The sequence below is a fragment of the Vipera berus genome, assembly GCF_964194415.1.
Source record: "Vipera berus genome assembly, chromosome: 2".
Lineage (NCBI taxonomy): Eukaryota > Metazoa > Chordata > Lepidosauria > Squamata > Viperidae > Vipera > Vipera berus.
Window position 1 is genome coordinate 239,530,621 of NC_138203.1, and position 12,618 is coordinate 239,543,238.

The following is a 12,618-nucleotide window of genomic DNA, read 5'->3' on the forward strand; positions in this document are numbered from 1 at the left end:
AACATTCAATTTATAGAGAGTATCTCATCCATGAAGGATGGTTATTAGAGTGTGCAAAATTAAAAGAGTTGGAATTAAACTCATGACTAGAAGAGACAGCCTTCACAAGTTCCAGTTGTAAAACAAGACTGTAAAATACAACCCAGGCTGAAATATCTGCCAGAGAATTTAGTCACATTTCCTGGTTGTATTCAGAACAACTTTCATAAAATTGCCTTCCAAAAATCTGAAAAACATTCTCTCTCAACAACATCAGGCTAATCCTCATGAAGTGTTTTACTACTCCAGAAAGAAGGTATAGTGTTAAAAAAACAAACAGAATGAGAAAGTGAGTTTTTAAAAAAAATCTGTGATCTTTCACTTAAACATTTCCCTCTAAATTTGCTTTGGAAAAAGTTCTTTTCATGAAGAGTTATGGATTCTTGCAATACAAGCATCTAGAAAACCACTCTATCCTCTATACATTTGAAGGTTAGAATGTGAACAATGCTGAGAAGCCAGGCTTACCAGCTCATTTAAAAAATGTTGTTATTTAGGAGGTACTTGAGATGAAGACATTCTGATGATTTACTACAGAACGTAAATCTGTGTTTAATTATGTTTAGAGGATTATGAATTGTTATAGTCATAGTTTTATGCATTGACGCTGAATGATTGCTTTTATGACTAGTGTGTTGACACTATTTATATATTGCCATAGGCTATTTAGAGTCTTAATGGCTGAAGTGGCATGGAAACTAAACAAGCAAAAACAACAGAGAAGTTTGCCCCTCGATCCCAAGACGTTTTCAAATTCTGCCAGATGGTGATTAAGGATAGCGACACAATTAAGAAAATCACAAGTCTAGATATATTAATCATACTAGTGTTCATCAATTAGTTACATTCACATAAATGTGCATGTGAATAAGCATACAGCTATGAAACCAACAGCATGCTTTGTTTTTAGAACATATACCTTGTATGTGGGCATCTACAAGGTAACAAGCTGGACATATACCTTGTAACACATACATGAAAAGGGCCATCATCACCTCAGTGTTTAATTATTTGAGGTACCTTTTACCTAAACTATTTTGTTTTTACAAAAAAAAGTAATCTAAACAACCAAACAATTAAAATGGCAACTAGAATTTGATCTATTCATTAGCTTGGCCCATGACAGGACTGGCATCAGCAATTCCTTCACTAGTGATTTACAGTGATTTCAGAACATCACTCAGCCATCACTGAAGTATTATAAATCCTCTATTCATCACTGTTACTTTGGCATAGTGATGGTTGCTTGATTCTAGAAGACACTAATTTCCCAAAGTAGAAACTTAATCACACCAATCCACAAGTATCAATAAAAGGCGAGGTTCTCAGAAGATCTTAATTTTGTTGTTGTTTTTTTGAAACTGTACCTAATGTCACATTTCTGTGTCATTAAGATGGTGATGTATATTTCCCACCCAGAAATACACATGCACCAAAGAAACAGATGTATTTCATATGTTATGCTCATCCATGGCACATACCTGTATCCAGAGACTTGAGGGGAAGTCTACTGTGGTGAGCAGGGAGAATCTCTAACTTGACATTTTCTGATGTGGCTGCTAACAGCTGGGTGGCCTCCAGCAAGGAGCAATGCTCTGTGCTAGTCCCGTCAATGGAAAGGATATGATCACCTACATGCAGAGCCCCACATCTGCCAGAGAAACACACAACCACAGGCATATATTGCAGTCACCTGTGGTTAAAAGTAGAGCAATTCAAAATGCATCAAAGTCACACAAAAGTTGATGACTTTGCATCATACATATTCTTTGCCATGTTCTTTGCCCAGATTTAGCTGAAACCTCATTTTTTAAAAAGCCAGAAATCCAGCTTTGAAGTTTCCTGGTTGAAAAAAGCCATGAAAGAACAGAGGTTTTATCATGAAAGAAAGTCAGGGTAACTGAACTACAGGTAACCCTTCCCTAAAAATTAAAGGAATATTTTCATATGGTCAAACAGAATCTGAAATGTATCTTTATCGCAAGAAATTAAGGGGACTTTTCAAATGAAAAAAAAAAATTACCCTGGGCTTGTCCTGATTTCGTTTTGTTCTTTGCCGTTTACCATTGCTTTTAATAAAAGAGTTTAACTTGTTTGTGAACACTATATTTGTGCATGACATTTGGAAGAATGTGGTATATGCTCTCCTATACAAAGGGGAAAGTAGCAACAGCCAATATAAAATTACAGGAAAATCAGCTTATTTAGTGTGCCTGTTAAGGTGTTTGGCTAAACTCTAGTTGAAAGATGACAGCGAATACAATTTCAGAAAAGTAGTGCAGCATTCAGCATTGTCAAACAGGTGCTGTGCAGATCACAGTTTGGTCTTCAACAAGTCACTGTGGGATGTTACGAATACAAAAAATGACATTTATTTGTTGATGATAAAAATATGGAATATGACATAAATTATTATGGAATATTTGGCTGAATGGAATAACCTCTATTGAATGTTACTTGACTGCTGAATGCAATAAGAGATGTGCATGATGTAAATTGTGCAAAAGGACTTAATAAAACAAGGATGTCAATACACAGAAATACACTAAGCAGTAAATTCCCTTTAGTGTATTTCTCATAGTATAAGGAATGCTCATAGAGGCATTTCAGCTATTAGTTAATTACTATATGTGCATGTAAATTTGTATACAGATAATGACATATGGTTAGCTGAGAACATGAGAACTCTTACACTGAATGTCAGAGAATGTATAATACAATAAGGAATATGGATCTGAACATTTCAAATATAAAAGTAGTTGCCTGAAAGGGAAAACTGAATGAATGACTTGCAAATTGCATACAAATAACAAAAAAAAGCAAAGTGCTGGATCTGATACTTTAGGAGGAAGTTGAAGCTGAAGGGAAAATGGATAGAGAAAGACAGAAAATGTTGGTAGAAAAGCAATGAATAGCAGGCTTGTTACACAGAGAGAATCTTTGTTGAAAGATGAAAAAATGGCTTTAAATATAGGAGTATGCCTCTACCCATTAAATGCAGACAGAAAGATTCATTTAAGATGCATGTTTAACAAAAGATAAGGTCAAAAATTGAAGGTTGAGAAATGAACCTGAATTGAGTACAAAAGGAGTGGTAAATACAAAATAAGTATATCATGATGGTTTAATTACGGTATATAGACAGAATGAATGACAACTGAATTGTGAAATACATTTATGAAATAATGAATAGGTCAAAAGGAAGTGAAAGACAGAGGAAGCCTGTGGTTGAATGAAGTAGATGACATCCTGAGAAAAATAAAAACAATAGTTTAAAGAACAAATAGCAATATATAAAGCCTTGTATAACAGATTGAAAACAAGAATGATTTGCAAGGCTCGAAAGGGAGGAACAGGAACAGTGAAATGTAAAACTAGATTTAGCAAAATTTTTATTGACTTATATAATTCCTTCAGTTTAATTGGTTTTCTATTTCTTTTTTTTTTTTTGCAGTTACATGTCTTGCCATAAAAGGGAATAATGTGCAGTTACCTTTTGATGCAATAGATAAGATTTTGGAGAACTAATTGATCTTTAACTAATTGATCTTTCATATTAAAAGGTCAACATCATATTGCAAGTTTAACAGGGTTAATTTATTTCTGATAAACCAACTTTATCTGCCTGCTGCCGGCGTCAACTCCCCTCCGCCCTGTGCGTTCCCACAGAGAGGGCCTCTTCAGGGTGCCTCCGGTCAGAGAATGCCGGCTGGTGGCCCCCAGGGGGAGGGCCTTCTCTGTGGGCGCCCCGACTCTGTGGAATCAACTGCCGGTTGAGCTCCGGATGGCACCGGATCTCCGCTCCTTCCGGCGCGGGTTAAAGACCCACTTATTCGAACAAGCTGGCCTGGCCTGATGGGGAGTTAATTTAGGGTTTTAAATATTTGTATATTTTATTGTTTTATTTTGGGCATTAATTTAATTCTATTTTAAATTTTGTATTTTTGTATTTTTATTATATGCCCTGTTCACCGCCCTGAGTCCTTCGGGAGAAGGGCGGTATAAAAATTTAATAAAACTAAACTAAACTAAACTAAACTAAACTTTAGTTAATATCGAACAACAGATATATTCTGTTCCCAATAATATTAGGGCTTTTCTTTTTTTAGATGTTTCACAATACTTATAAAGATGGTTTCCACTCTTGAAATAGTCTAAAATATATACCAGAGGTTGGTTTTGAGTGCTGCCATTTTTCTGGATGAACTGAAAAGGGAAGTATTTGGCATGGAAGGGATAACCTTCCCTCAGATGTGCCCAAGATAAACTCAGTTCCTTAAAGCCCTGCATTATAATTCTGAGGTTTTCACCAATATAGGCATGAAAGCCAACGGGGAGGCTTTGGGCCAGCCCAACCCACTTCACAGGTTGTTGTCGTGGGGAAAATAGGATGCAGGAGCATTAGCTATGCACATCACCTTGAGCTGACCAAAAATAAAGATAGGGTAGAAATCAAATACACAAATAAAGTTTTTCCCTTATGTAAGAAATGTAGTTTGTGAGGAGTAGCACTTATACAGTGCTGCTTTTTTCAAGCTTCCCCAGATCTCACCAGAGGGGAAAAAAATTCAAACAGAAATAAATATTAAACCAAACATATCCGGGAGAAACACAATCACAGTTCAGCCTCCTACCTGTCTCCCACACTAGCTGGCTTGATCTTCTCAATGACTATGACTTGCTTATTCCGATGGGTATTCATTGATAATGTGATTCCCAGGGCAGAGCCGGGAGCCTTTGCAATTTCCACTAGCAAAGGGCCGGACGCATTGGCTACCATATCTAAAAATAAAAAAAGACATTTGGAATTAATTCTGCTTAGCTGTTCCCAACGGGGTCATCAAATGGGTTAGGTGGGAATACCAGAAGTTTTTATAATATGCTGGACATATATGATCACACAGGAGTCTGGATATTATGTAGAATATAATACTGTACAATCTTTAACATATATTGAAATTCAGAAATTCAGGAAAAGTGTAAAGCAAGCATGCTTGTAAAGTCAACCTCTAAAATCTCTGTGTTTGCAAATGTCCCTTCTCAGTTACTGCTTAAAGATCTCAATGATCAACCAAATGAGAGATAGGCAGCCCAACCCAGCAACTGGAATATTTTTTTAAAAAAATAACTATAATTAATAACTATAACTAACAGTACACATTATACAGGACCAAGTATAGCTCCAGGGCCAAAACCAGAACTTTATTTCATTGTAAACCTGATGTCTGAAGGATTACAGCCCCATCTTGGTGAGGAACCATTTTCAAATAGGGAGTGCCTATGGGGGTACTTTGTGACATTTTTGCAGGCATTCTGGCATCTCAGGAGAAAGAACAGGTGTATCCTACCTAATATCCATGCAAAGTATTCAAAGTTGTTTATGTCTACTCGAAGGCTAAAATAGAACATACAAACAAAAGGCAAAGTCCAGACAGTGTGTGAAGGTTTGTTGTTCAGTCACTAAGTCTTGCCCAACTGTTTGCAACCCCATGGAACACAACACGCCAGCCCCCGCCATCCTCCACTGTCTCCCTGAGTCTGCCCAAACTCATATTCATTGTGTCTTATGACATTATCTAACCCTCTCATTCTCTGCTGCCCCCTTCTCCTTTTGCCCTCAATCTTTCTTTTTCCAATGAGTCCTCTCTACTCGTTTGTTGGCCAAAGTATTTGAGCTTCAGCTTCAGTATCTGTCCTTCCAAAGGACAGTCAGGGTTGATTTCCCTCTAGGATGTGTGAACAAGATTTGGGTGATTTCATTTCAGTATATAATTATCACATGTCCTATTTGGAATCTTTCTTGACATGATCTGATATTTTGCTTTACTAAAAGCTAAATGTTAGCTTGAATAAAAGTGCTTACTATTTGCTTTTAGGAAAAATAATAAAAAGCTTTATGATGTAGCTTTGGTAAAAGCTGTACTCAACCCTGAATTCTTTACTAAATACTGGATCCTGTCAACAAATGCTTTTACTATGAAGCATCTATCACCACTACTTCACATATCTTAAAGGAACCTGACAAAGTGAGAACATAATTTGTATCAGAGAGATCGTATTCTGTAAGCTATGTTACACATAAACACTAATGTTCCTCACAGCTTTTTAAGATCTAATAGTACACCCCAAACATTTAAATTATAATTGGAACATATCCCGTTTAGACTTTAAACAAATCTAAACACATTTTACTAAACTTAGTTAAATATCTGGAGAGAAAAACACACCAAACTTTAACAAAATGTATAAGTGTACCTAAATCTAGACCAAGTAGATGTTCAGAATTAACAAAAATTATCTTACATAGATATATGGATTAATAGCAAAGAGCATGCAGCGGATATTACATTTAACTATGCTTTAAGTATATACCTCCATTTTTTTGACAAATAGCTGTAATTTCTGCAGCTTGATCTCTATATAGTCAACCTCTATTTTTGATTATCCAGATACTCGTATTTTTCAAAATCATTCCTTTAAAATAAAATGATCATTTTAAAACTATGACTTACAAGCATTGCTCATCTGAGGCTGAAATATATCCAAGCAGTACACACTTAAAAATTAAAAGATCAATGACTGGCATTTATTAGTTGTCCAGTATCTTTCATCAAAATAGCAAATATATTCCATGATAAGGGGCTGCTTTTAGAGAGAGAAAAGCAAATACCTATCTGATCTCCGACAAGGTAGAAGGAACCATCAGAGAGAGAGAGGGTTTATGAAACTGCTATTGCAATTGCCATTAATATTGGTAGTGGCAAGTCAGCTAGATGTTTACACTGGATTTGGCATTTTTATCTACCTATAAAGCCCTTGCAAACAATCCAAGATAGGCAAATGTTCTTGTTTGATGATATTAAATGTATATAAGGAATATAAGGAATTCCTACTAAAGCTGCTGCTGGGAAAGATTGAGGGCAAGAGAAGAAGGGGACGACAGAGAATGAGGTGGCTGGATGGAGTCACTGAAGCAGTAGGCGTGAGCTTAAATGGACCCCAGAAGATGGTAGAGAACAGGAAGGCCTGGAGGAACATTGTCCATGGGGTCACGATGGGTCGGACACGACTTCACAGCTAACAACAACAAAGTAAAGCTGCCTTTTGCAATTGACTGATGGTGATTTTGTCAATGTTAATGGTGTTCAAGTGTGCTCCAAATATTGTGGGATAGCACCCAAAGCATTCATCACTAGTGGCACTATTTTTGTTTTCTTTTGCCAGTTCACCCTCTTCTATTCTGCTTTCATTAGGTACTGCCACATCCACTATCCAGACTTTTTTTCCTTTTTCTTATCAACAACTGTTAATTCTGCAGTGTTAGGTGGCAGATATTTGTCTGAACTGTAAAGTCCCAAATGAAGCTTCTCCATTTTCAATTACTTTGTGGTTTCACCAATTTTTGCATACAGGCAAATGGTATTTCTTGCAGATATTCCAATGGATCTTTGTTGCTACTTTGTTTGCTGTTGTTTGCTGTCAGTCTGTGTGAACTTCTTGTAGCAACTAACTAGGTGGTCCACTGTTTTTTCAGCTTCTATGCGGAGGCAAATGCATTACTCGTAATTAGTCATGGATTCCAACATTCCTTTTTCCCTTTTAGTAATGACGTGCTATTTTGTGATATTACTTTTGCCTTGCTGTTAGCTATTTGAAACCCATTAAATAAGAACACAACAAGGGACAAGCATTTCTCCCAACCACCTTGAGTATACAACCCACAGCACAGGGACAATATTGCTTAACATCTACCACATATATACTGGAAAACAAATGTAGAGTTTTCTGCTTGCCAAAAAAATCTCTTTCTTCAACATACAATATTTATCTGTTAGGTGCGAAATGCAAAAGACGCCGCCAACACTGAAGCTTCCTTTTAAAAACTGTAGCTCACATAGAATAGCTCAAATGAGAAATATAAAAACTGTTGATTCTACAAAGGGATAGGGAAACCTAGGAAACAGACTTCAAAGTCATCAGACATTTTCATTTCCCCCAGCCAAGAGAGACGCCGTCTGCTTGGAAACATGCACAACAGCAACTCTGCCAGGAACAGAGAAGAATCCAAGTTATCATATGTTGCTGACATCAGGAAAAGCTTCTTATACACCTCTCCCCACACAATGAGCTCCCTTCATTTAATCAAAAAGCAAAAACTGCACACCTCTTTTGTCCGCTAATTTTTTTTTCCATTTTAGGAGCTTTTCCAAAGCTGATATATTAAGTGCCACCAACAAGCTTTGTGAGGAACTTCTTTCCTTTTTCACAAAATCAGGAAGTTTTGCTTCTAACTTTAAACAAATCTGTTTAATGTGAACTGTGGGCTGTGATGTATATTCTCTTCACTAACTAGAAAGTAAAAAGCAGCTTGTACTATTGGCAGATGGTAAAGACACAAGGAATAGAACTATGCACCAAAAACCTATTATAGCTTATTCCTATAGTAAGAAACATGATTTATTTTGGTGTTCAAGCTAAGGTTTATGTTAGCTCTGCAGCTTTTGGAAAGTGGATTCTTACCTTTAAGAAGAGATGGCTCTGATACGGCTTAAGTTCAATTCTATAAATGCAGAATTAACACAGAAAACCAACACCAGTTTGAAATAAGTATTTATTTATTTATTTTTTTAAAAAAGTGGGACAACAAAACAAAACATCTTGAATCTGTATCTTTTGATTGAAAAGAAAGGTAAAACGGAGGCGTGATTTAGCATGGAAAGGTTCCCATAGATACGCCAGCAGCAATTAGGCCATGAAAAGTAGCAAATTCTAAAAGTATTGTATTTTTCTCAGTGGCGCATTCTGACACCAGCACTACATAAAGAAAGCCAAAAATGTCTCAGCAAGACAACTTGCCATTGATCAGCACAAAGTAGAGCACATTTTAGTATGATTCTTATTGACACGCTTTAGCCAACTGATTGTTGATCCAAGAAGTGGCCCAATTAAAATGTGGCACTGTTGTAACACCCTGGGGTGAGACATCTGTTCCTGCTGAATTAACAGCACGCGCGCACACACACACACACACACAAAGGCAGAGATGAACAACTCTTGGGCAATTTTTTTAAAAAAAAGTCACGTAGCAGCAGTGGGTATAATTCATGCAGAAGTGATCAATAAAGGAAACTAGCCTCTGAAAGGCTAATAATATTGTGAACAAAGATATTGACTATGCTGAAAGAATCAGAGAATGCTTTACAAGCAATGAATGTGGCCTCTCAGCATTATTAGGCGACAGGAGACCGCCTGCGGTTCACAAAAGGGGATGAGAAAAACTTTAGCAGATGAAGCCTTTTGGCAGAAAGATCATATGAAAAGCAAAGGAGAGCCTGAAGGAGACCAAACTGGCTTCATCAGAAATATTGCCTCTTAAAAAAAACACACTACTTTCAACAGTGAATGAAAGCGATAATTTGGACCAGGAGGGAAAGAGATAATTTTTTCCACTTTTCTTTAATATCATCCATTTGCTGATTTTTACTTATAAATTAATGTAGTTACACTTCAAAAGGCATCTAGTAAGAACACCTTGGAGCATTTAACAGGCAGAAAAGAGGGAAGGGGAGGGGGGTCTTAACCATGTTCCCAATATGCATTATAAAAGCTGTTTCTAAATAAGTTATCGGAAAAGAACCAGGGGAGAATTCAGTGATTCCAGAAGGTGGGAAAAATGCCTCCTCAATTGGTGTCATTCTCAGAATGGCAATTAAGTTCAGAAAATGGATTCATGGATTCCCTACCCATCTTAATCAACATGCACAGGAATGACATTTCCCCCCTTAAAAGCTAGCATACCTGTTGGGAGGGTAGGTAATCCTTTTTGTAATCTTCTCTAAAATCATCCGCCACAAGATGAAGTTTAGGAGGACAAAAACGAGCATTTGACCAATGAATTGATCCCCAGAAAGAAAGAAAGGGAAAGAAACTTTGAGCTCAGGGCCCACATGTAGTATGGCTTTGATATTAAAGGAAAATGATAAAGAGCACAAATGATCTTTGATCTTTCCGAGTCGCTCATTTCCCAAACCAAATCAATCCTTAAGCAAAATAAAATAACCACCACTGCATTAATTGCTAGGAGACAATGTGTTATTTTGCAGAAAAGGGATATTAGCCGAACACAGCTTTATTTCCGGTCCCTGAAAAATAAAGTGGTTGGTGACAGGATGGGTTACAATTGCTTCATTGACATAAAAGCTACAACAAGCAGGCAAGGAATGAATGAAAGTTTATTTTCCAGAAAGTGGCAAATGGTCTTCAATATCCTATCCACAAAACTTCAGAGAAAAATCAATATTTAATGGGGTCATTTTTCCAGTGGCTGCTGATTTCAGAGCCGATGCAGGTCAAACCTTTGGCTGACCTAGGCAACCTAACAGCCAGCTCTGCTTTCAAAGGAAGCAGTTTCTTGTTCTCATTTCTCATGGTCTGCTTGCCTTGCTTATGAGTTGCTCTCCTCAGACCTAGTTATCAAATGACCTAGTTATCTACTTCTGTTGCACATTAAGCTATCCATCTGTTGAAAGGGGGACTATCTGTGTTGCTTGGCTTGAAAGAAATGTATGATAGAGTCTAAGATTTGACAAAGAACTATTTTATTTACCCAAAATGGTCCAAATTAGTTTTGAATGGGACCTAATGACCAGAAAATCTCCTTGGTGTGCTTGGAATGTTGAATCAAAGCTGATTAATATTTATCTTGTGATCAATGCAGAATTTTACACATTTCCCGGTTAAATTCTACCTTGAATCCCTTCAGCCTGCCTAGATTCAACACTGCCTAGATCTTTTTGAATCTTCTCTCTGTTTTTTAAATAATTAACCACCATTCCCAATTTTGCATCATTGGGAAACTTCATAAGTGTTCCCTCAACTCTCTTGTCTAAGTCATTGCTAAAAATGTTGAACAGCTCATGATCCAGGACAAGGCTTCATGGCTTTTCACTTGATACTTTCCTACAAGCTGAAGTCATCACCGAGCCATCAATGAGCATTCTTTGGTGTAGTCATTCAGCCAACTATGTAACAAATGTATCACCTAACCCATATTTTACCATGTTATGCAAGAGGATATCATGAAACATTTTGCCAAATGTTTTTCTATGAGCCAGATATACTGCATTTGTGGCATTCCTCTGCTCTGTTCAGCTATTAACTCTATGAAAGGAGAAAAGAAAGTTAGTCTGGAATGATTTGTTTGCACACGCCCATGACACTCTTGTCATTTGTAGTGGGCAGCTGTCCTTAGCCAGTCTAAATATATGTAGTTTCCTGGGTCCCCCTTCTTCTGATAGATTATCAACAGCAATTCTGCAATGCATCACCATAGTTCCTTTGGTTCCTTCAGGTTTTAAAGATCTGAATTATTTAAATTACCTACCTTCTCTCTTAGCTAATAGTAAGCTACAGTTCTCTTGTTCCCTATTGGCAGAATGACCAGTTAGAGCAGACATGTCAAACTCATGAGGTCACGTGACATCGCGCAACGTATCGGAACTTTTTCCCCATTGCTGGCAATGGGGTGGGCGCGGTTTCCTCGTGACGTGTCCGGCTCGCAGGCCGGCAGTTTGACACCCCTGAGTTAGAGTTTCATTTATCTCCTGAGAGAAAGCAAATGCAAAGAAGGAATTAGGAAATTCTGTCTTCTCATCATCACCTCTTATAGAGTTACTGCTTTCTCACAATGGGATTATGCTCATTTTGGCTTTCCATTTATTTCTAACTTACCAAATGAACTCTTTTTGGAGTTACATATACTGTATCTCACAACTCTCAGTTCATTTTGAGCTTTAACCTTTCCAGCAAGAATTCCTACACCCGTCTATTGTCCTAAACATAGCAAAAAAGTAGTTTGGGGGCAGAAAGGACAAAAAAAAATGGCTGAATGAGACGTGTACAAACTGTTTAACACTCTGTGGTTCCTGGGTGATTTTTTATTTACCTATTGTTGCATGCATATATTTGCAAATAAAGCTTACAGCTATGGTGGTACAGTGGTCAGAATGTAGTATTGTAGGCTAGCTCTGCCCATAGACAGGAATTCAGTTCTGACAATGCTGAAGGTTGACTCAGCCTTCCATCCTTCAAGGTTGGTAAAATGAGGAGCCAGATTGTTGAGGGCAATATGCTGACTCTGTAAACAGCTTAGAGGGGGCTGTAAAGCACTGTGAAGCGGTATATAAGTCTAAGTGCTATTGCTATTACTATATCACTGCTTGAGGAAAGAAGGGAGAGGTAAAATTATACATTGCTGAAAAAATGGAAACCTGGGATATAAAAAAAGCATTAACAGAGCTCCTTCTGCCTTCTGTAATAAAGTGTTGGGTGATTGCAGTTAATGAGCTACATTGACCTTAAACCGGGGTAAATGAACTGCAACCTCAAGGCCTTAACCCCCCTTTTTTTGCAAATTGCTTTTGGAGATTGCAACTGCCTAAAATTGGGCAGGTGATTTCTCAAGTATTTGCAGGCAGGAACTAGTGTTCCAATATCTCAGGGGCTGCCACAAAGAAGAGAGAGTCAAACTATTCTTCGCTAACTAGACATTCAACCACCCAACCCCATCTGTTTATTGCA

General features: G+C 37.4%; 1 protein-coding gene across 1 annotated transcript in view; it reads right to left on the reverse strand.

Moving 5' to 3' along the window:
- GRIP2 (glutamate receptor interacting protein 2) overlaps window positions 1–12,618 on the reverse strand; it is a gene marked incomplete at its 5' end in the record, with an annotated part of 583,703 nt that overhangs the window by 85,883 nt on the left and 485,202 nt on the right. The window contains 2 exons of the mRNA XM_081319562.1: window positions 1,521–1,690; window positions 4,674–4,821. Coding sequence (XP_081175688.1) covers window positions 1,521–1,690; window positions 4,674–4,821 — 318 coding nt within the window. The remainder of the gene's footprint in view (window positions 1–1,520; window positions 1,691–4,673; window positions 4,822–12,618) is intronic.